The sequence below is a fragment of the Mauremys reevesii genome, linkage group 11, assembly GCF_016161935.1.
Source record: "Mauremys reevesii isolate NIE-2019 linkage group 11, ASM1616193v1, whole genome shotgun sequence".
In the NCBI taxonomy this organism is placed as follows: Eukaryota; Metazoa; Chordata; order Testudines; family Geoemydidae; genus Mauremys; species Mauremys reevesii.
Genome location: NC_052633.1, coordinates 59,080,554 through 59,102,120, shown reverse-complemented (window position 1 = coordinate 59,102,120; position 21,567 = coordinate 59,080,554). Strand labels below are relative to the sequence as shown.

The following is a 21,567-nucleotide window of genomic DNA, read 5'->3' as shown; positions in this document are numbered from 1 at the left end:
TCAATCAGGCCAAAAATTTCCTCCCACAAACTAAACTGCAATTGATGAATGAGTGGGAGACAGAAGAGAAAAGTGGAGTGAGTCTTTTTGATTAAGATCTTGTTTGCACATACGAGTTGTATGGATGTAGTTAAATTGGCCTAGAAACTGATTTAATTAAGTAAGTGCAACTCCCTTGTGTGGATGCTTTTAAATCACTTAAAGGAGAAGTGACATTCCCAAGGAGCTACATGAGTATATCAGGGTAGAGCAGAGATTAGAATTCAGGAATTCCTGCTTCCCAGCCATATGCTCAGTCTCATAGACTGCATTTTGTCCATATCTCAATAGAATTAAATAGAATTAAGTAGGAAAAGAAGAGTTATAGTATTTCTATCACATGCTGCCAGCATAATTTGTATGCTTGTTTGTGCAATCTAATACACAGAGTATTCCCAAGTACTAAAGTTTGCATTGAAACATTTCATTACCAGATATTTGTATAAAAAAAAATACTAGTATCTTCTGAGAGATGGACCATCTGGGAAGGCTACAGAGAGTAAATTATTTCACCTACCATCAAGCATAATTAACACCTCTGAAACACTTCATTTAAGTGAGCCCCAGATGGTAAAATAGGAGTAAATGGTGCATTATTAATTATTATCATCAGTGTTTAGTATTTGTATTGTTATAGCACTAGGAGCACTAGTCAAGGTCCATTGCCCTAGTCACTATTCAAACACTGAACAAAAAGATGATCCTTGAACTAGGGTGTTGCTTTTTGAGCTGCAATTAACTCAAGACATGAGTAGATTTTGGAGTCAGTAGAAACCAATCAGGTTATTGTTTTAGGCAGGAATAGATTTCACTTAAGTCTCCTTATGTGTGCATATGCAAATCTAGTGGTATGGTATTTTAACTTTGCAGCATGACATTTCTCCTCTGGTATATCAGCTTAAAATAAGATTAAAAAGAATTTATCCATGCCAGCCAATAGATGGGCTAAATTTGAGTATTCTATGTGGGTGCAGTAAATTTAATAAGGTAGAAAGGTAATGCAGCCTCGCATGTTTTTTATATATATAGGGAGGATCTAAAGCTTGCTTATCTGTAATCCAGTTTGGGTAATTATCTTAACTAACAATAAGGAATGTTAATAGAATCCACACTCAGGCAGCCAAGACTTAACTAGGATTTACCTCTGATTCTCACAGTATCAATTGTTAACTAACAATTTGTCTTAACAGAGAGACAAAGTGAGTGAGGTACAGACTAGTCTCATCTTACGCTGGGGTTATGTTCCGCTTTCAATGTGTAAAGCGAAAATCGCGTATAGTCAAAATTACATTGAGTGTAATGGCCGGCGGAATTGCCTGCACTGCAGATACAGTATTTAAATTGTTATTTTTCTCTTTTTTTTTGTTTTTGCTGACTGCACAAAGCTGAATTCGCGCATGTTAAATGCGCGTAAGATGAGACTCGCCTGTAATATCTTTTATTTGATCACCTTCTGTTTCTTTCACCAACAGAACTTGGTCCAATAAAAGATGTTACCTTTGCATCTTGTCTCTCCAAAATCGTGGGACTGACAGGGCTACCATACTACTGCATAGTTGGTGTTAATGACAAGCAGGTAAACACTCAAATCTGCTCTTTTCATTTTTACACCTTTCAGTCATAGATAAATTCTGCATTGATACCACAGTGGATTCTATGTAATGCTCCTTATTTGTAGACAGGTCAATTAAAGGTCAATGTAGTCTAGTGCTCTGGTGGGCAGTCAGTGGCACTTTGAAGATGTCCTTGAGGCTCCATGATTTGGCTACCACTAGCTGATTGGCCTTTGAAGATATCTGTGCAGCTCAGCAAGTTAAAACAAAGAATCCTTCAGTGAGTCTTGATTTGTGTATTTAGGTTTTTCGTTGTTAGTGTTGGTGGTGATGAGAGAAGGTTTAAAAGATCTGTTTGCTTGCAAAAGGAGAGAATCTGAGTTTAGGTATTTCTGACATTTGGACTATTTAAGGCTTTCATTTTTTCCCCTTGTTTGTTTTTTCTTATATGTTGAGGTGATTATTTTATTTACTTGAATTTACATTTTTGGTTACTAACTTTTAAAGCAAAATTTCAGTGGGGAAAATTCAATATCTATTGATTGTGAGGTCAATAGGTGTGTTTTCTCTACCCATCAGGTATTTCTTTGTGCTTTGAAGTACATCAGCAATCTTGATTATCTAACATTTTAAAGCATTTTGAAACTCTTTAGGGGTGTGATATACAGAGAGTGAATTAATATCTAGCATTTTCCAAGTGTGTTTCTCAGTGGAAAAATACTGTGTGTTTTTATTGTAGGTCCTAATCTGAGTAATAGTGATCTGATTATTTTTGTTTGTTTGTTTTTTAACAAAATCAATTTAACAGGGGAACTGTAATGGGATTAGACAGCTCAGTTTTACCTCTAGGCCCCTGATATGAATTTGCCCAGTTTGGTAGTGACTGAAAGTTTTTTACATCTGATGGTTGTTGGTGGTTTATGTGAAATAAATTCGTAGTCTCAGTCCAGCTGCTATTAGACAGGCATCTACATCACATGGTAACCTTGCTGGCAATCTGATTATAGAGGCCAAAGAGCGAATGGCAAGGGGTGTGAACACTCTCTTCATTTACAGAAGTGACCTCTCCAAATTAGAGAAACTTACATCAACACGGCTTGTGCTGTAGCGGTTCAGTTTCCAAGACTGTCAGACTGGCACCTTTCATGAGGATGCAATTCTTGAAGGAGAAACCTAGGTAAAACTGTTACAGTGGACAAATGTAATCTCAGGCCCTGTCTACATTAAGGAAACTCTCATTAGTAAAACAACACTGGTGCAAACTCCTAATGTAGGCGTGCTTAACTGATGTCATGCTGAAATAAAATGAACATGAATAAGTTTGGCGTTGTGCAGGTACAGCGCCATCCACATTGGGAGTTTGGTCTGATGTAAATCTATGTAGTTGTACCAGTGTGAATTTCCTTAATGTACAAAGGGTCCCAAATACCACTTAGGAAATTAGTGAAATAATTATAAGCCTTAAATTGTGGAAGACTCCAGATATAGATGGGATTGTGTCTGAAAAATTAAAGGACACAATGTAAAGCTTTATCAGTTCTGAGATTAAAGGGATCCTTCCAAATATTTAGCCTTGTATTCATTTAATCCCTATGGAAAGCAGAGACCTGGCAGTGTGTGTGTGTGCTATAGATGCCTATATCTAATTAATTTATAATTATATCCCTTCCAAAATATCACCTAAAATAGGTCTGAACCTCAGTAGCAAATTATCATCCATCTGGATCAAATGGTTCCAATATATGCAAGGTCTTCTACGTACATATTATACTGTTGGCTTCTATTAAATGCTTAAAACACTGGGACTAAGGGAGCTATATGAAGGATGTATCTGGCTCATCTAACGGTCATATAAAATGAGTCCTCCTCAAGTCCTTGGTTTAGAAGAATCATTTAGGCCCTGATCCTCCAAAAAGTCATGCATGTACTTAATATTATGAACCATGAATAGTCCTATTCATTCAAATGCAACTGCTCCAACTGCATGAAGATAAACAATTTAGCAAATCTTTGTGATTTGTTTTTATACAGCTTTCCAAAATATAATTTAAAACCCCACACTTTCTCTTCCATGGAGTTCAGTTAAAAGAAGGCCTCCTTTAATGACAGTGTGGTCTTAGTTATGGGAGGAGAAGGGGTGAATTTGGGAGGCTGTGGTGAGAAAAAGGGAATAGAAGTTTACCTATGAAGACATTATTTCTACTAAGTTTGCTGCCTATTATTATTGTTGTTTCTGGGGTTTATGTTATTTTTGATCAATGCAACACCATAAAAATCTCCCCTTCTAACTAGTCATTGGTGTGTCCTAGTCTTCAGGCTTAACTTAGTGAAAAATCTTACTAGGACTTTGAATACCTGGGTCATATTTAATGCCTCCCTCCCTCCCCTTGATACTAGCTTATATTTTATTTATTTCTCTCTGGTACTATGAATTTATCAATCTTATACATTAGGTTTTCACTGCACCAATTTTTATTAATTGTCCAGTCTGAAAAAGTAATATAGGATACAGTACCACAAAAAATCCATGTATGAATCTTTTAGAGGAATATAATTTACTAGCGCCCAGTGGTGCTGGAACTAGGGATGCTCGGGGTACTGCCGCACCCCCTGGCTTGAAGTAGTAATACCAAATACATGTTTTCCATCATCAGCTCCTCTACTATAAAAATTGTTTTCACACCCCTGCTAGCACCTGCTCAGATTTCTCAACTACCTTCATTATTGGGAATGAATCCATGACATATTGCATGCGGAGTTGTGTGAATCCCAATAGTACAGGCAAAAATGGTTGAGCAGTGTGACAATTCCAGTGTGTTAGAACTAGTTGTACACCTTTTCCAGATCATAACAATTAATTGTTTCATTGCCAGAAACCCTGAATATTTATTGTCATACTCTGGAACAAATAAGAGCATCTGGAAAGAATAGTCATTATAATTAAATTAGTCTTTCCAATTGGAGAAAATGGCAGGCCTTCTCCATGAGTTAGAGCTGGATAATCATCAGTAATTAGATTTAAAATGGGCTTATGGTTTCATTCATACAATTGGGAGGCATTAGCCATGACATAACTTCCTAGGTATCTAAAGAAATTAGGAGCTCACAAAGGTAGAAACATATCATTAAGTCCTGAACGGACAGCATTTTTGATCTCCACTGACCTTTGGTTGGATTAACTCCACTCTTTATAAAATAATTTCATTTGCAGCAGCTCAGATCCATTATCGGGTTTTGCTGATTCAGGATTAAAAATACTTTAGTGGCTGAAGAGCTTGTTCACAAATAGATGGACAGCTCACGTTGAGTTTTGTGGAAGGGAGAGGGAAGATGCTGTATGGTTCAATTAATTTTCTGGTGCATGGGCTGAATTTGTGTGCAGACATGTTCTGTAGCCCTCCTCAGTTATTTACTTTATGTTTGTGTTCACACATACGGTATCTTGGGGGAGGGGATGGGGGCGAGTTGCATTTCTTCAAAGCAGAAGCCCTTCTCGCTAGTTATAAAGTGTATGTGGAATTATGAGCCTAATTTTCCACTGCCGTGCAGTTTGTCTAGTCATTTGTACCTGTGCACAGTGGGTGTGAAATGCTGCATGATCTGGTGGTGGTTTACACTCACTTTGTATGGAGGTGTATATCCTCATAAGGTGCAAAGGAGTAGAAAATCAAGGCCACTATTTTTATCTTAAATTGACAACCATTTTGCCAGTAAGCAAAATCACTTGCAGCAGTATCAGGTCCAATGTTGCATAAGTTAGACACTGCGGGCTAACAATGAGGCTGGTATGCTGTTGACATGTTATTGACCTAGTGGTAGGTTTGTGAAAAATTCTATTATTTGGCACCAAGACAAGTGAAACCTGTGTCAGGACAAATGACATATAACAGCTTATTGCCTGCTGGACAAGCAGCTGATCTGCACTTAAACATCCTGCTTGCACTGAGTGACCTGAGTTCATTGAGGACTTAATGGTGAAAATGATAACTGTCTGCCTATCTCAGTTTCCTTGGTGCTTGTGCACTTAAGGGAAAAATATATCCATAGCCGGGTGCCCTTTTCCTGCTTGAGCAGTCACAGGAGGGATTTAGATAAATAGATGGTTGAGTGGGCAAATCATCTCTGCTGTTTGCTGGCAGTTACAAGGAAACCGAAGCAAGAGGGCAGATTAGATCTGCAGCTTGTGAAGGCATAAAGGGCCAGCGTGGCCCCTGCCTGGGTATGCAAAGGGTTGAGAGGGTTCAATTACACTGTACCCCTCACACATCACCCACTCTTTATGCAGAAGTCAGCCACGAAGTGTTGGGGAGGGCAGACCCTCTTACTGCCCTCCTGGGTAGTAACTAGTGGGAAGGGGCAGTATGAGAGTGGGTCATGACTCCACTACCCCCTCAGCACTAGCTAGAAATGCTGTTCAGTTCCAAAACCGATGAGGCTGCTGTGATGTTGCGTGCTGGGTACTCTGGCCAGAGCATAGCACTTCCATCTCTTTCAGGGTACCAAGAGCATAGGGTAGCGCCAGTCATGCAGACAACACAACTTAGATTTGCACAACAATTCATTTTGGCTAACAGAAATAGGGGTTACTATGTTTTCTTGCCTTACACGAAAGCTGGGATTCAGGCTGAGGCTGAAAGCATTTTTCCTAGCCCCACTTCTAAACTCTAAACCAGTTTCTCCCTTGCTTCATGCTTCAGTTAACAGTCGGGAGAGCTTTACAGGGTAATACTTAAAGCAAAAACTGAATGCTTAAATGGCAAAGCCCTTCTAATTTTTAACTAGTAAAATTTTTTAAGCAAGATGAAAACCAGTGTCTACCCTCTGAGGACTTTGTACATATTGGATGAAGATTGATAGTGGTTAGCTTCTCACATTTGACTTATCTTAAAAGTTATAATTAGAAAAGTAGAACATCCCATCATATTCTCTCTGTAGTCTAACTGCAACGCTCTATTACATATCTTCTAGTTTAAAACGCCACTGTTATTAAGATCTCCTTCAACCTTATGCTGACAGGATTTTGTGCTCTGACTCCATCTTGATGATCAAGCTTTTGTTGTGGGGGACGTGGAACTCAGTTTCCTATTGTCATCCATCTCAGTCCATCCATCCACACTTTTAAAGAATAATTTAAAATTATTCTCCCCGGTGTTCAACTATATCCATCGTTTTTTAAGTATATTCACCTTGACCATTTGTTTATACAATAATCCTTTCCCTCTCCCCTTTTATTCTTGTCAGAGGTCCCTAGCTTTATTCATCAGTACACTTGTGTTTGAGTTCCAAGAGTGTGCTGGCCAGTTGTACAAAATCAGGAGAGAAATGATCCCTGTCTCCAAGAGCTTAAAATCTAACCAGAAAGTAGTATATTTCAGGTCCATAACGATCCAGATTCGCACAAAATATATTTAACTACCAGTGTCATTTAAAACAACAACAACAACCAACACTTAAAATAGAGAGAGAGAGAGGCCAATCTCTGCTCTCTGTTTTCCTGATATGAATCCACTGGCTTTAGTGGCGGCATTGCTCCAGGGTAATGGAGTGTACAGTTTAGCCCAATGTAGTTAAATGTAACAACATGTCTTTCTTTGGTGGATTATCGTTGACAAGCTTAGCAGAAGAAGTGTGTTTTAAATAGGCAATTGACTGAAGACCACTTGGTGCCCCAGATGGAGAATCCTGGTATAAGGGACAGCATGGGAGATGGGGTGCAAAGACAAGCATGGGAAATGGCTACCGAGGGTGCAACCTGGAAGAGTGAAGGGAGTGGGAGGTAAGAGGAATGTTGTCAGGATGTTCTGTTTGCATTTTGCATGTTTGTTACGTTTATTGTGGCTGTTTTGCAATGTTCCGCACGCTGAGGGAAGGGTGACACTTAGACATGAAACTGATAATTATGACGGCTGTCCTGCTTTATGATTGCTTTGCAGTGGTAGCCACCAGCATGGAGAACAAAAGTTAATTGACAAACCCTATTCTCAGAGATGTGTTGACATCACTGAGGACACTGACACACAGATAAGGGGCCTCTTCAGCACACTGCATTCAGACAGACTTCTTGATGAGGTCAGCGGGAGATGTACCTGATTAAGGAGTGCTGAATAAGGGCCTAGGACGTAAACAAGCCTGGGTTGTGTTTGCATTATAAGAAACTTGAGAATAAAAATCAACATTTCAATAGGAAATTGAAGAATTTCATGTGATATGGGAGGAATTTACCTTCTGTCTAAGGCAAAACCCAGATGTGGAAGAGAGAGGTACATGAGATGGCTAACAGCCAGGGATCTGTGCTTTGTAAAGTGTTTATTTGTTGCTCCTCCATATTTTACGTTACGTATAGTTTTGTAGAACTGTTTGATAATCTATAAAGATATATCAAAAAAGCAGGCAAAGCAGGAGAAGAGAGAAATATTCTTGTAACTTCAAAAAGAGGAAAGTAGAAACAGCAGGGGAAAACATCAATAGCAAAAAAATGACTGCACAGTGTGATACTTTAATGAAAATTTTAAATTTCTTTGTCTGGTGAGAGTCTGTTCTGATGTGAATTTCAGAAGATATTTTAAAAATATTGGCCCATTTCTTTTAAATACATAGGTGCCACTAGAACTAACTGCTCATAAGTTGTTGAAAGCTGCACATGCAGGGCTCCTGACAGCAAGACAAAACATTGCTGAAAAAAGTAAATTATATGGTATTTTATTTCAGTTACATTCATCAGAACAATTCCATGTGCTCCATGTTAAAATGTTTACCTTTTTGTGGGCCCAGAGGTGCTGGGGGTGTGTATGTGATACGCAGGGTCATATTCCCCCCGCCCCCGATTTGCTGCTTGGCTTGTACTGAGCCTGCTCACAAGGACTGAGCATGCTCAGTAACAGTGCTGGAGCCGGCTGCCCTCACTCTGCTTCTCCCACCCCACCCCCCAGACACGCACTATGGGCAGGCATAGGTCATCTCTGCTGACTCCCATTGAAGTCAGTGGAAAGACTTCATTTGGCTTCAGCTGGCGTTGGATTGGTCTATAAGAATGTGTCCAAATAAAAGGCATGATTCTGCAGATAGTGAGAATATGTCACAGGAGACTTGTCTACACTTGAGAAAGTAGGCATGCTAACCACTGTGTCCTTCTATCCCACCTGCAATATAACCTTGGGTGAAATCCTCACTTCATTGAAATCAATGGGAGTTTTGCCAATGACTTCAGCTGAATCAGGATTTTATTTCTTGGATCTACACATGAAAGTGTATGATTATGTACATGTGAGCCAGCCTCCTTTCAGACTGGACTTGTTCTGAGCAAACGTCATGTTGGTTTCTACCATGTAACTCTGCACTGCATCAGTACCAGAGTGGCAGCAGAATCAGAACTTTGTTTACTGCACTACAGTAGGTGTGAAAAGCTTAATGAACCCTAGGCATGTTAAAGATTATATATATTGGGAGAAAAAAATTAAAAAGTCAAGAAATTTTGTATAATTGAGAGAAAACATTTTCTGAAATTCTAAATACTGTAGACTCTTCATAATCAGTGATCTCAGTCATCTCTTACACTGCTACCTACTTGTGACGGGCAGTTGTGTTTGTGTTTTAACAACAAGGAGAAACTTAACGTGTAGAGCTTTCAAACATAAAGTGAGGGAGTGGCATCCTTTGAGCAAAACTAACAGGGCCCTATCTGCTTAAGTGTTTCCCAAGTTTCAGCACTCTGCACTATATGAGAATGCACCATTGTTTGGGAACTTTGGGGCATGTCTGGATCAAGGAAGTACTTCCTCATCATGCTATTTCCTTTCCCAAACAATATAAAAAATGGGCTTTTCAACTGAACGTGTAGAGCGGGCCATTTTGTTCATTGTCCAACTTGAGCTCCACCATCACAAGATAAACCTTTCAGCATTTGTGTAAATGGCTACATGGCTTATTGTAATTTCCTTTATATTTTCCTGGTGATTTTGTTCTGATTTATACATAAGCTTGGATGTAGAACCCACTCTAAAAGGTTTGTGCAGTAAGACTAGCCAAGGAAAAACAAGAGAGCTTTCTTTCACCTGCTTATTGCATCCTGGAACTTCTGTTTATGACCTCTGAACCACCCAAGTTCAGAACTGAGCTCTGAAGTGTCGAGTCCATGCCATCTGATTTGGCCAGCATAGGAGAGAGAATATAAAATGTAATGAATTATTGCGTAATGCCTTCTCCAACAACACAAAGTATTCTGACTGTGCTCCCAGTTGGGGCAGCAGAGTGAAGGAAAATAGACAGTTACTTTGAACTTGGTTCTGCCTAGCATGCTCCAGGGGATAGAGGTATCTGCTGAACTAATCTTTAGCATTTATAATGCTCCCATCACAGCAGTAGCTAAGTGATTGTATTTTAATTCAGACTTTGCCAGTGGCTCACTGTGTCACCCTGGGCAAGTTGCTTAGGGCCTGATTTTTTCAGACGTGCTAAAAAGGGGAGTAAATGGGAGCCATAGGCACTTGGCACTTCTAAAAATCAGGATCTAAACCTCTTGGTGCCTCAGTTTACCAATCTATGAAAAGATATAGTACTTACCTACCTCAGTGGGTCATTGGGAGCATTACCTAATGTTTTTAAAGTGTGTTGAGGTCCTCAAATGAAAGCTATAGGAAAATTTGTGGCGAGTTAATGTTTCCCAAGGCAGCCTTAACCCTTCAGTGTGCACTCCCCCAAACCACTCAGAATGACAGAATATGGGAGTATGGCTACTGTTCCATGCTGCAAAAGCTGAGGCACAAGTTTGCAGGCAGGGCGGCTCCAGGCACCAGCGCAGCAAGCGTGTGCCTGGGGCAGCAAGCCGCGGTGGGCGGCCTGCTGGTCACTGTGAGGGCGGCAGTCAGGCAGCCTTCGGCAGGGTTTCTGCAGGAGGTCTGCCAGTCCCGCGGTTTTGGCAGCAATTTGGCGGTGGGTATGACGAACGCGCGGGACCGACAGGGGCGGCTCCAGGCCGCAGCACTCCAAGCGCGTGCTTGGGGCGGCATGCCTCGGGGGGTGCTCTGCCAGTTGCTGGGAGGGCGGCAGGCGGCTCCGGTGGACCTCCCTGCGTGCCTGCGGAGGGTCCGCTGGTCCCGCGGCTTCGATGGAGCATCCGCAGGCATGCCTGCGGGAGGTCCACTGGAGCCGTGGGAACGGCGACCGGCAGAGCGCCCCCCACGGCATGCCGCCATGCTTGGGGCAGCGAAATGGCTAGAGCCGCCCCTGGGGACTGGCAGATCACCCACAGAACCGCCGCCAAATCAGCATGACCGGTGGACCTCCTGAGAAATGCTGCCGAAGGCTGCCTGACTGCCATGCTTGGGATGGCAAAAAACACAGAACTGCCCCTATTTGCAGGGGAATCCGGAGGAGTCCCTCTACTCAGCTGCTCGCTTTTGAACCCTGAGAGTCCCCCAGACCAGTGAAGGAGAGTTTGCAAACTGCAATTCAAGTACAGCTGAGGTGTTTGAGTGTGTATTACTCTATTCCCCTCTGAGCACTTTTGCATGGGAAGAGAGCATTTGGGCCTCGGTGAATATATTATAGATTTTTTAACCCTGTATATCACTTTAGCACAAGTAAAAATATATGAACTGGGTTGTAACCAGAGTTTATATGTGTGCTGCATTTGCTGTGCGTTGTCTGATGTTTTTAGGAGAGGGTAGACATAGCTATTGTTTTATTATATAATGAAAGTGGTGTGACTAGGCATTATGGGTCTTAAAAATTAAACAATTAACTGATTATTCTGCTTACTAAAGTATGACTAATTTGGAAAGAGACTGAAGTTTTTGTATTCCTAAAATTCTGATGTGCGGGTTTGATTTGCCCAGAGATTATTCCAATGTGTAGACTGGACCCTGAGGATCTGATTCACCTCTGACACCAGTTTTACATTGGGGTAAATCCATTGACTAAAGTGAAATTGCTCCTGATTTACACGGATATAAGAGCAAAGTCCGGCCCTCAGTTTTATGATGTATTTAAAGATAATACATTTTTTAAAAAATGAGGCAAGTTCTGCATTTTGTTTACACAGTTGCAAATCTGCAGAAGTGTAGTGTAGTAGTGTAACAGAAAAGAACTGGGTCTGTAATTTCTTATGAGTTTCCTCATGACAGATTTGTATTTAATTTACAAATGTCTCCATAAATCTCAGTAATATTTCAAGTTGCGTTTACTTCTTTAAAAATATGTTCTATTTTTGACTTGTTTTCTTTTCTGGAGCCAAATCCCATAAGATCTTACAACTCTTACTAGATGTTGAGGACATGATCCTGCAAGGCTTACTCTCTCAGATTCCATTGAAGTCAGTGGTAATTTTGTGCAATAAATCCTGAAAGACTGTAGGAGTTGGCCTCTGATGTTTTAATTCACTAGCCTATTTTCCACACAAACACTTCCTGTGTTTTGTTTTTAAAGGTCTCCTTTCAATGGTCTTCACTGGTAGCATGCACTGTTGGTTTTCTTGCACATTCTCTTCCACTAATTCTCTGCCTAAAGTAAAGGTCGACTGACTGCAAAGCGTAATGGGAATGACTTAAATTAATGGGAATGGCTTAAATTAATGTTAAGAGTGCTACAAACATTTCATCAACAACTAAACAGCAGAAGGTTGATAGCCAGTAAGTCTTTTGTGATTGGAACTGAAGGAGACTGTGTAATTGGATAGGGGTGGAAATAAATGAGTCAAAATAAATGAGTAACTGATGCTTTACAGAAAACTTAAAAAGCAAGAAATCAACATTCTATTTAGGAAGTTCTGCCCCCATATCTTTTTTCCTCATTTTGCTTCCCTTGTTTTTTCTGTTATGCAGGACAATTGGATGAAAACAGGATCTTTTGTTCCTCAAGAATTCATCTGTTCCTGCTGCTAATTCCCCGGCTGATGTCACTGAGGATTACATGACTTCAGGTGGGGAATAAGCAGATGAACTCTGACACAAAGATCCTGTGTTCATGCAAGTATCCTAAATAATAAAGAACAAGGAAATAGAAATACAGAAAATGTTTGGATTTAACACATTTTACAAATTCTGCTCTCATTTACACCACTGCAACCCCATAAAAACATTAGGATACTCACCCATGTGGGAACACATTCTGACTCAGTGTATTCTGAAGTGCCAATATCTGCTTCAATTAAGAGAGTTGTGTGGCTAATATGAACAATATATCTTTTAAAAATACCAGAACAACAAACTTACGATTGTTAGTCATGTAAAAAGCACTTGACAATGTCTTCTGTTTAACTGGGAACACAAAAATTATACTCAAAGAGCTTTCCTTCTTGGTTGGATATCTGTAATTTACTACTTTTGAATTCAGAGTTTTAATACACAGCAGTAACTAGCATAAGGAAATAGGATTGTAACACTAATTGTAATAGTTTCTTCTGCTGGAAATCTAATAGTATTTTTTTCCCTAGGACAAAAAATGTAAATTACCCAACTACAGTTTTTGAAATTTTAAACAGAATAAATAAGTTATACTGTCCTCAGAATATGTTAATTAAGCTTAGTGGCAACATGCATGTGATTTTTTTTAATTTGAACACTATAGAAATGAAACCACACTACTGACTTTTAAGAAACCTTGTCTCAGTAACATGGTTTATACATGAGTTCAGTAACAATAAGCTACTTCACTGCATGGCAAATGAACTATTGACTTTGCTTGGGATTCATACCAGGATGTGGGCAGCTCAATGGAGAAAGCTCTATGGGATGAAAACACTTTTCACAAAGGAAACAGCATACCACCTTTGTTTGCAGCTGGAATAAAATGTCTATTAGAGGAAAGGATTTTGGTTCAGCTACTTTGACTATTGTTGGCTTATGGAACTGCCAGTTATAAAACCTTACAGCTTATTGCAGAAGTGTAGGATTTGACTTTATAAGAAATCAGGAAGGGGTTTTGAAATGTTATGAACAGATGAAAGAGGAGGGATATCTCTATCCTCTCATTTTGGAGGACTGTTCCTGTTTAAGTAGATCTGTGCTTTGTGGAACGGGTGGCAGGGCCCTGATTTGGTAAAGTACATGCTTCTCTGCAATGAGTCTACTCACCTGCTTAAAGTTAAGCATGTGCTTAAGTGGCATTTTAAATTGGAGCATTTGTCACCTTTGACTTGCAAACTATGGGTCTAATCTATCACCATTGATGTCAGTGTCAGCAGAATCAGACCCCAATGTTGCCTTAGGCATTACAATATAAATATAATAAACTTATAGGGGATAGGGGAAGCACATGTAGAATGATTTTAAAGGACAGGAAATCATCTATTTGTGAGGATATCGCAAAAGGCTCATGAGAACTTGTATTAGATTGTATTCTAGTTGTACTTACAAACATGATTTCAAATTTTTCTGATGTGTATTATACAGAGTGGGAGTTTAACTTGGATTGTATATAATTACATTAAATGTAAAATCTCCTTTCAAGATATCTACACACTGCCAATCTGATTTGTTACATGCAGGTATCAGACAGCACCTGAAAAAAAGCATTTTATGGAAGTTGCATACTTACCATGAGCAGTTAGAATCTCATTCTAACATGGATGTTTTTGATTTTCCTTAAAAGGCTGATAGCACCTGTTAAGGTAGTTAAAAAGACATTCTGGTTGCAGTATATTACAATAAAGAAAGGGTTTTTGTTTGTTTTCAAATAGCCATTAACAGTTTAACTAAAGCGGGGATAAGCTATTGTAAAGGCAATGTTGGCTACACTAAATGTGTGCTTTAATGGAAAAAGCATTAACAAGTTGGTACAAAATAAATGCCCTAAGCTGCTCAGTTGTCTGTATTGATGAATATAGTTTGTTTCATCATTGGACAAGCAATATAGTTGAAACCTCTTGTTTTCCCCTAGGCCCTTATCAGATGAGTTATGTTGGTTTCAAAGACTGAACATTAATAACCAACTCAAAGTGGTAAGAAAAATAAAGTATATGGAATTAAGATCTGAAGAACATACCACTCAAAGTAGTTTTTATCATGTACTTTTATTAACAACCTTACATAGCAGAGTTTTGCAAAGCAATCCATTACTGAGAATTGAAAAAAAAATCTAGCATTTGACAGAAGAGGCTTTGGTTATAAGTGACATTGTCTACAGCAGAATTAAACTATTGTAAACCAAACAGCTTATAGTGGGGTGGCGGGGAATTCTTGAATATCACTCAAAATAATTTTTAAACAGGAACACATTTGGAACATTTACGTACAAACAAAAAAACATTTTCTAAATTTTGAACAGTCACTTGCTACACTCTAAAAGTGTTTAGTTCACGTATCTATACAACCAGACAAGTACTAAAACTTGGTGAACTAACCACTTGTCCACAGGTCCTGCCTAGACATTTTGCCATCAACATGAAAATGTTTATATAAATAAGTCAATTAAACTTCACAGAAACTAAAAGAAAATATAAAATTCCAACCGTAAATAAAACTGTACATTATGGTCAGTCTTGTTTTTTCCGAAATCTCAATCTTTTTTTTTTAAATGTTCTTTATTACAAAATGATGGGAAGGAGACTGTGTTAGCTGGAATGAAAACTTGAAGACTCTGACTCTGTAGAAACAGAAGAATGTCCACCACGTTTGCCTTTGGAAAGGATCTTAAGGCTTGATCCTCTGCTAACTGATGTCAAGGCATTTTGTGCTGATGTTTTGAATTTGGCACCCAAGAAGGCATAAAGAATTGGATTCAGGCAACAGTGGAAAAATGCTATGGCTTCTGTAATAGAGATCCATTTGTGTACTATCATCTCAAAGCTGCAGCCATGCCTGATGACTCCAAGCAGAATGAAGGTGTCTGTGCTGATGCCAATGTAGTAAGGCAACCAGCAGGCAAAAAAGGCAAGGATGAGAATGACTGTAGTCTTCAATGCTTTGCGCTTCTGGTGACCCTTGGAGTGTGACAGCTTAGAAATTATAATACAGTAACAAGTCAGGATTATTAGACCAGGCAACACAAATCCTACCAAAATATGCTGAAATCTGAATGAAATCAGCCAGTTGTCATGAGGGTAGACGCGATCACATACATACCTTCCATCTACTTCACTAGTACTGGCAAAGATTAAATCAGGCACTGTCAAAAGCATGGCTGGTAGCCATACGCCTATGTACACTACCTTTTCAGCTAACAGCTTTCTTGGTCTCTGGCTATTGGTAGCATGGACTATTGCCAGGTAACGATCTAAACTTATGAAGGCCAAAATCAGGACACTGCTATATAGGTTGACAGTGTAAATGACATGGACTGTCTTGCACAGAAAGTTCCCAAAGTACCAGCTTATAGCTGCATCCACAGACCAGAATGGCAAAGTGATGACAAACAGGAGGTCAGCCACTGAAAGGTGCAACCTATATTTGTCGGTCATGCTTCTTAATTTCTTCTGGTAGCCCATGACAACGATAACCAATCCGTTGCCAATGATTCCGGTCAGGAAGATGATGGAGTAGATGACTGGCAAAAAGATACGGTTGAAATTAGCATTTTCATGCCCAAAGCATGGCTCTTCCAAGTCCCCATAGTCACGGCCCGAACCAATCTCATCAGTGCCATTATCAGGAAATTCAATGGTGAACCCAGAAAACATCTACAATAAAATGAAAGAAAAGCTGTTAGACCTCAACTCCACTTCCACTAAGACTGTTCACTATGTATAGATATTTTCACTTTAATGTCTAAAGAGCCTCCTAAGAAGGCATGGTCAGGGATAGGGAAAGACTTCCAAATGCTAATAAAAAAACCATAGTAAGATGAAGTTTACTTTAAACTTAATTATCTAAACAATATTTAAAAGTTTTGATCACTTCTACTTAATTTTCCCTCCCCTTTGGGAAACAATGTTTGTGTGTGGGGAGCGGGCGGGAAGGATAATTGCCACTCTGAAATGTTATCTTGGTTTCAGTACATCTATTGTATCTGTTTTTAGCAGATTCACCTTACCAATGGAAAAGGTCTATTGCATCGCCTAGTGGGTAGCCCATCCCCTGCTACTGTAGGATAGCTCTCCAAAGAATAAAAAAAAACAAAAAACAAGGAGTCCCGTGGCACCTTAAAGACTAACAGATTTATTTGGGCATAAGCTTTCATGGGTAAAAAAGGGAAGGGAAGGTAACTCCCTTCTCTTCTTGTGCCAATATATATTTATGCCTGTATCTGTAACTTGCACTCCATGCATCTGAAGAAATGGGTTTTTTACCCATGAAAGCTTATGTCCAAATACATTTGTTAGTCTTTAAGGTGCCACCGGACTCCTAGTTGTTTTTGTGGATACAGCCTAACACGGCTACCCTTCTGATACTTGTCTCCAAAGAATATCACTCATAAGAACAGTTTCATTTTAATTCTTACTACAGAAGTGTAGAGGTCTGTAACTAAGCATCCTCTAACCAGATCTCCCACTGATTCAACTAATGCGATCAAGAGAAAACAATAATAGTGAGGGTTCCCTGCAGAGGAACAACTGACAGTTCCTCAGAAGAGGTGACCTCTTAAATAGAGGAGAGCCACAACCCTTAGAAAGGTCACCAAGAGCAAACACCTTCCCCTCCCTCTGCTGTGGTTGCAGGGGGTCATGGGACTAAGAGGGATTGTTGGAGCCTAGCTGGGGAAACTGTTGAACTGTGCCCACTAGTGGAAAAAGGAAGCGAAACAGTGGCGGCCTCAGGCATGAAAGTGCATCAGGAAACCACCAACGGCTAAAAGAACCAAACTGGCAAAACAACACAGGTTGGAGGGAATGGCCACTCTTATGCAATTACTCTTTGTTTATATACATATAATAAAAATTATATAAATATAATATTTTCAGAGGGTTTATGCATCCTAGGAGATTATAAGGCACTTATTAACAATCTGATACACAAGCTCCCAATGGATTGATCTATTTATGCATTTTACAAGTTATAGATAAAAGATGAATCTTGCCAGATCTAGGCAATTTTTGGCCCTATCTCCCCCCCCCTTTAAAATTTCACGGGTTAAATGGAGAGAAAGTGTGGGCACTCATATTCCACCACCACATCTCCAAAATATCATGTGGCTGATGAATCCTGGATCCACAGCACTGCAAATCCCCAAATCTGGTACCTGGTCCCAAAATTCCACGGGCTAAACTGAAAAAATAGCAGAGCCAAAAAATAAAAATCCAGGGCTTCAAAACCTGTCCCCAGCACTTTGGGCACCCTAGGAGCAACTAGACTCGTTCTGTGTTTAGACACTGGAATTTCGGGGCTGGCTGCTGCAACAAATTGGCTTGATCCAAGTGGATCCAACTTTTATCTTTGGTAGCAAACTCATCAGGGCGGCACCATCCGCCCGAAATCTTACATTGTAACAGTGCGCTCAAGCCAGCACGGACAGCCCTTGTCGTTGGCACTGGTTGAGAAGGCAGCAAGGATGGAAGGAAAGTGTTTGAAATTCATCTGACAGCTGCGCTTTAAAACGCCTAAGGGGACGCAAGTACAGCAAGAAGCTGGGGACCAAACTCCGCCCTTTCACCTTCCGCAAACCCCGCCAAGTTTTAACGGGGTTCAGAGCTCAGGTCTTTTCGGATGCCCGCCCTGCAAGTCCAGCGCCGGGCGCCTCCCAAATGCGCCTCACACGCGCGCGCGGAGAAAGGAGGGAGAAGAAACGCAAAGTGCACATCGGGTCCCGTTAGGCGAAGGTAGCCACCGCCTAGCCCCTTGCGCCCCCGTCTCCAGCCAAGCAGAGAGGACGCGCCTGCCCCTAGCAATCCCCTGCCCGCGCGCTGGCCCCAGGACTCAATGCACTTTTGTTTGCAAACAGCTGGCACATGGGTGCGTGTGCGGGCTCCTGGCTGCAGACCCGACGCCAGGCGCTCCCTGGGTGCGGCGCCAACCGGGGCAAACCTCTCCCGCGCCGCGCAAAGTGCTGGGGGCAGGCTCCCGCCCGAGCCTGGTGCTCTCCTTCAGCCCCCCCAGTTCTCCGCACTTACATCCACGCTGTCCGGGCGGTCCCCGACGTGCGCCATCCCCCCCGCTCCTTGCCTCCAAGCTGCCCACGAGTCTCGCTACGGTCCGAAACTTGCAGCTGCGCCACATAAACTCCGGAGTCCCTCCGGCGCGCCCCGGACTCTTATAATCCCCCCGGTCCCCCCCCGCGGTCGCAGCCTGCCTGTGGCTCCTCCCAGGCGGGGGGGTGTCAGCCGCATATGCCCTGGCCGCTAGTGAGCATGTGCGGCTGCCCCAGCCGCTGCCTAGGGGTCGGGCGGAGGAGGGCGGGGTGCTCATTCGGGGAGGGGAGGCTCCGCCAGGCTGCTGCCCGTGCCCTGCCCCTTGTCCTGCGGCCGTTTCCGTGGGGCGCTGAGTGCCCCGACAGCCAGGGGTCTGCTCTCCGCCTCCAGACTGGCGCGGTGGTAGCTGGAGTTGGGGTGGGGGGAGCCCCTCTCAGCCAGTGCCCTGTGCTCGCCCTCATAACGGGGCACTGTGCTGGATGACCTGGAGGAGACCCAGAGGAGGGAAGGGCACCCCTCAAAGTGGACCCAACCCCTGCTTAATTTGTAATAAAAGAGGTGGGCGGATCAGGCAATTAGTTACCGGGCACAAGCAATTGAGGTGGGAAGCCCAGAGGTGCCAGGGCTCGGAACTGCCAAACCTAGAGGTGCAGGGGCTCAGCTCTGGCACAAATTAAGCATTGGACCCAACCCTCTCTTCCCCACAGCTGGTTTTCAACCCCAGCCCAGACTCAGAGTAGCACTTATGTTGAAGGGTGTACAGTGAGGGTAACAGCTAGAAAATAGATGGAAGTGATATGAAACAGTGCTAGAATGGCAGTATTGCTGCCCACAAGAGCTGCAAAAGATGAGTCAGCACCCCCAAAATTAAGGAGATTGGCTTGAAAAGGCATGAGATTTAAAAAAAAAATTCTGGGTCACTTTTTTCCAGCTTTCCTCTGTAAACATGAGGGCTAGAAGCTTAAAAAACCTGAGATTTTGGGTAATAATTTAAGAAAAGCAAAATATTCTGAGGTTTACAATAAATCACCAGATTTGGCAATGATGGAATAGGCAAGGACAAACAAAAGCATACAGAGACAATAAAGTAAGGGCATGCTTGCTTTACAGTGATCTAATGCTGCCAACACCTATGCAGGTAAATTACTTTCATGAGTAATCCCATAGGTTTCAATTAGGGTAATTTATTCACAACCGTAGCATCCATTCTATACTGGATTATAATAAATACTAATTATTTTGGAAACATTGGTTCAGTTTATTCTTTGTGGTGGGTGAGTATCGTGTGTGTGTGTGTGTGTGTGTGTGTGTGTGTGTAATATATTTTATATATTTTGCAGATAACAAAGCACATAAGTCACATTGAGGTCCTTCCGTGGCATATATGTGGGACTTTGTCAAAGGTCTTCTCAAAGCAATAGAACCCCCCCTATCCTAACAATGCCCATTGTCTAGGCTCTGTGTTAGCCTCCAGTTTTGGATGCAGGGAGTATTACCTGGGCATCTGACAAAAGTCAATGTTGTAGAAGGGTTTCTTCACACCATGTCTGAGAATACATATGGCTAATATAAGCTGTGGTCTCCATTAGCTAACAAAGGTGCATGAGTATTCAGTTATGACAGATAACACTAGTCTTTTTGTTAGTTAACAAAATGATTATATTAGAGACGCAGATTCACTATGTGCAAATTTCTGACTTTAGATAGTCTCTAGTTTTTTAGTTAGAGGGGCCAGAAGCATCATGAAACTCAGTGTGAACTTTTTAAAGGCTAAATTTTAGCTTATTGGAATTTGGGAATTCATTAACAGATTTACCTGAAAATCTCAGAAAATTCAAGCCGATGTTGAGATTATATCCTGAAAATTGGGGCTGGATATTCTGTTTAAAACACAAGCAAACAAAGACAATCTCCAGAGGTTGAATGCCCCATTGTAAGTGAAAAACAAGAACCCAAATTTAAGTGTGGCGTGACTACCATTCTGGCATAATTAATTATTCAGGCAGGTAAATTTTTCACTAACGATCTCTATTACATATACAACAAAACAAACAGCTTTTCAGATGTGTCTATAATACACTCATGTCCTCTTGTTAGACACCTGTCACACATGATCTTAAAAGCAATGGATGAGAATCAACATTAAAAATGAAACATTAATGTATTTTGTGGTCTTTCAAGTGTGCAGTAGACCAATTGCAAGTGTGTGAAATGAGTGTGAATTTCTTTATTTAGATATATTATGGTACCTTTCCCAAGGTCAAATGATAACATTTGAGGGCCTGATCCTGCCAAACATTTTTCTCATTAACAGTTTTCACTAGTGCAGGAAGTTCAGCTCACCTTAGTGATACCTTAGTGTGATTAAAATCCAGGCTTTCCAGGGACTGGGCATATTTTGAGGAGTTCACTATAAAAATATGCAACCATAGATTATGGGCCAGATTGTCAAAAGTGTTCAGCAACAGGCAGTTGCCACAAACTGGCCACTTCATTTAGATTCCTAGATGTGAACTGAGCACTTTGGAAATTTTGGTCCTAAATTGACAGAAGTTGAGATGACAGACAGATACATTTTAATGGAGAGCACATTTTGACCTGGGAGAGGCAGAGGTTAGCTACAACGAGTTTGCTGTCTCTCCAACTGTTGAGGCTAAGTCTATGGCATACAAATTCACATACAACTAAAAAAGGTCATAAATGTATCATCAGCTTTAAGGTTGTATAAGAAGTTTGAGAGCTGGTGTACTACTTAATAGGATGGGTAGCACTAGGATGGGTAGATATGTAGAGGCAAAGTGGGAAGTGTGGATGCTGGCAACATACTTAATGGAGTGGATAGCACTGAAGCTGTGTTGCACATATAGACTATGTGGGATATTTGGAGATCCTAATGGGACCTATGGCATTGAAATGTGTTTGGCTGCAGGCTGCTGAAGCCAGTATTCACATAGCTGTTTTATATCTATAGCTCCTTTT

At 41.1% G+C, this 21,567-nt stretch overlaps 1 protein-coding gene across 1 annotated transcript; it reads right to left on the bottom strand.

The window, feature by feature from the left end:
* Nucleotides 1–14,579: 14,579 nt before the first annotated feature.
* Nucleotides 14,580–18,725, bottom strand: CXCR4 (C-X-C motif chemokine receptor 4). The gene is made up of 2 exons (XM_039493547.1): nt 18,571–18,725; nt 14,580–16,203 (listed from the first exon to the last, which is right to left on the bottom strand). Exons 1-2 carry the CDS (start codon nt 18,604–18,606, stop codon nt 15,139–15,141), a joined length of 1,101 nt encoding a protein of 366 aa, XP_039349481.1. The 5' UTR covers nt 18,607–18,725; the 3' UTR covers nt 14,580–15,138.
* Nucleotides 18,726–21,567: the final 2,842 nt, after the last annotated feature.

What these genes read in the sequence shown, in the direction of transcription:
- CXCR4 (XM_039493547.1), bottom strand. Translation starts at nt 18,606, where the DNA reads ATGGCGCACGTCGGGGACCGCCCGGACAGCGTGGAT. An exon ending in ACCGCCCGGACAGCGTGGAT is followed by an intron (nt 16,204 to 18,570) that starts GTAAGTGCGGAG and finishes ATTTTATTGTAG; the next exon opens with ATGTTTTCTGGGTTCACCAT.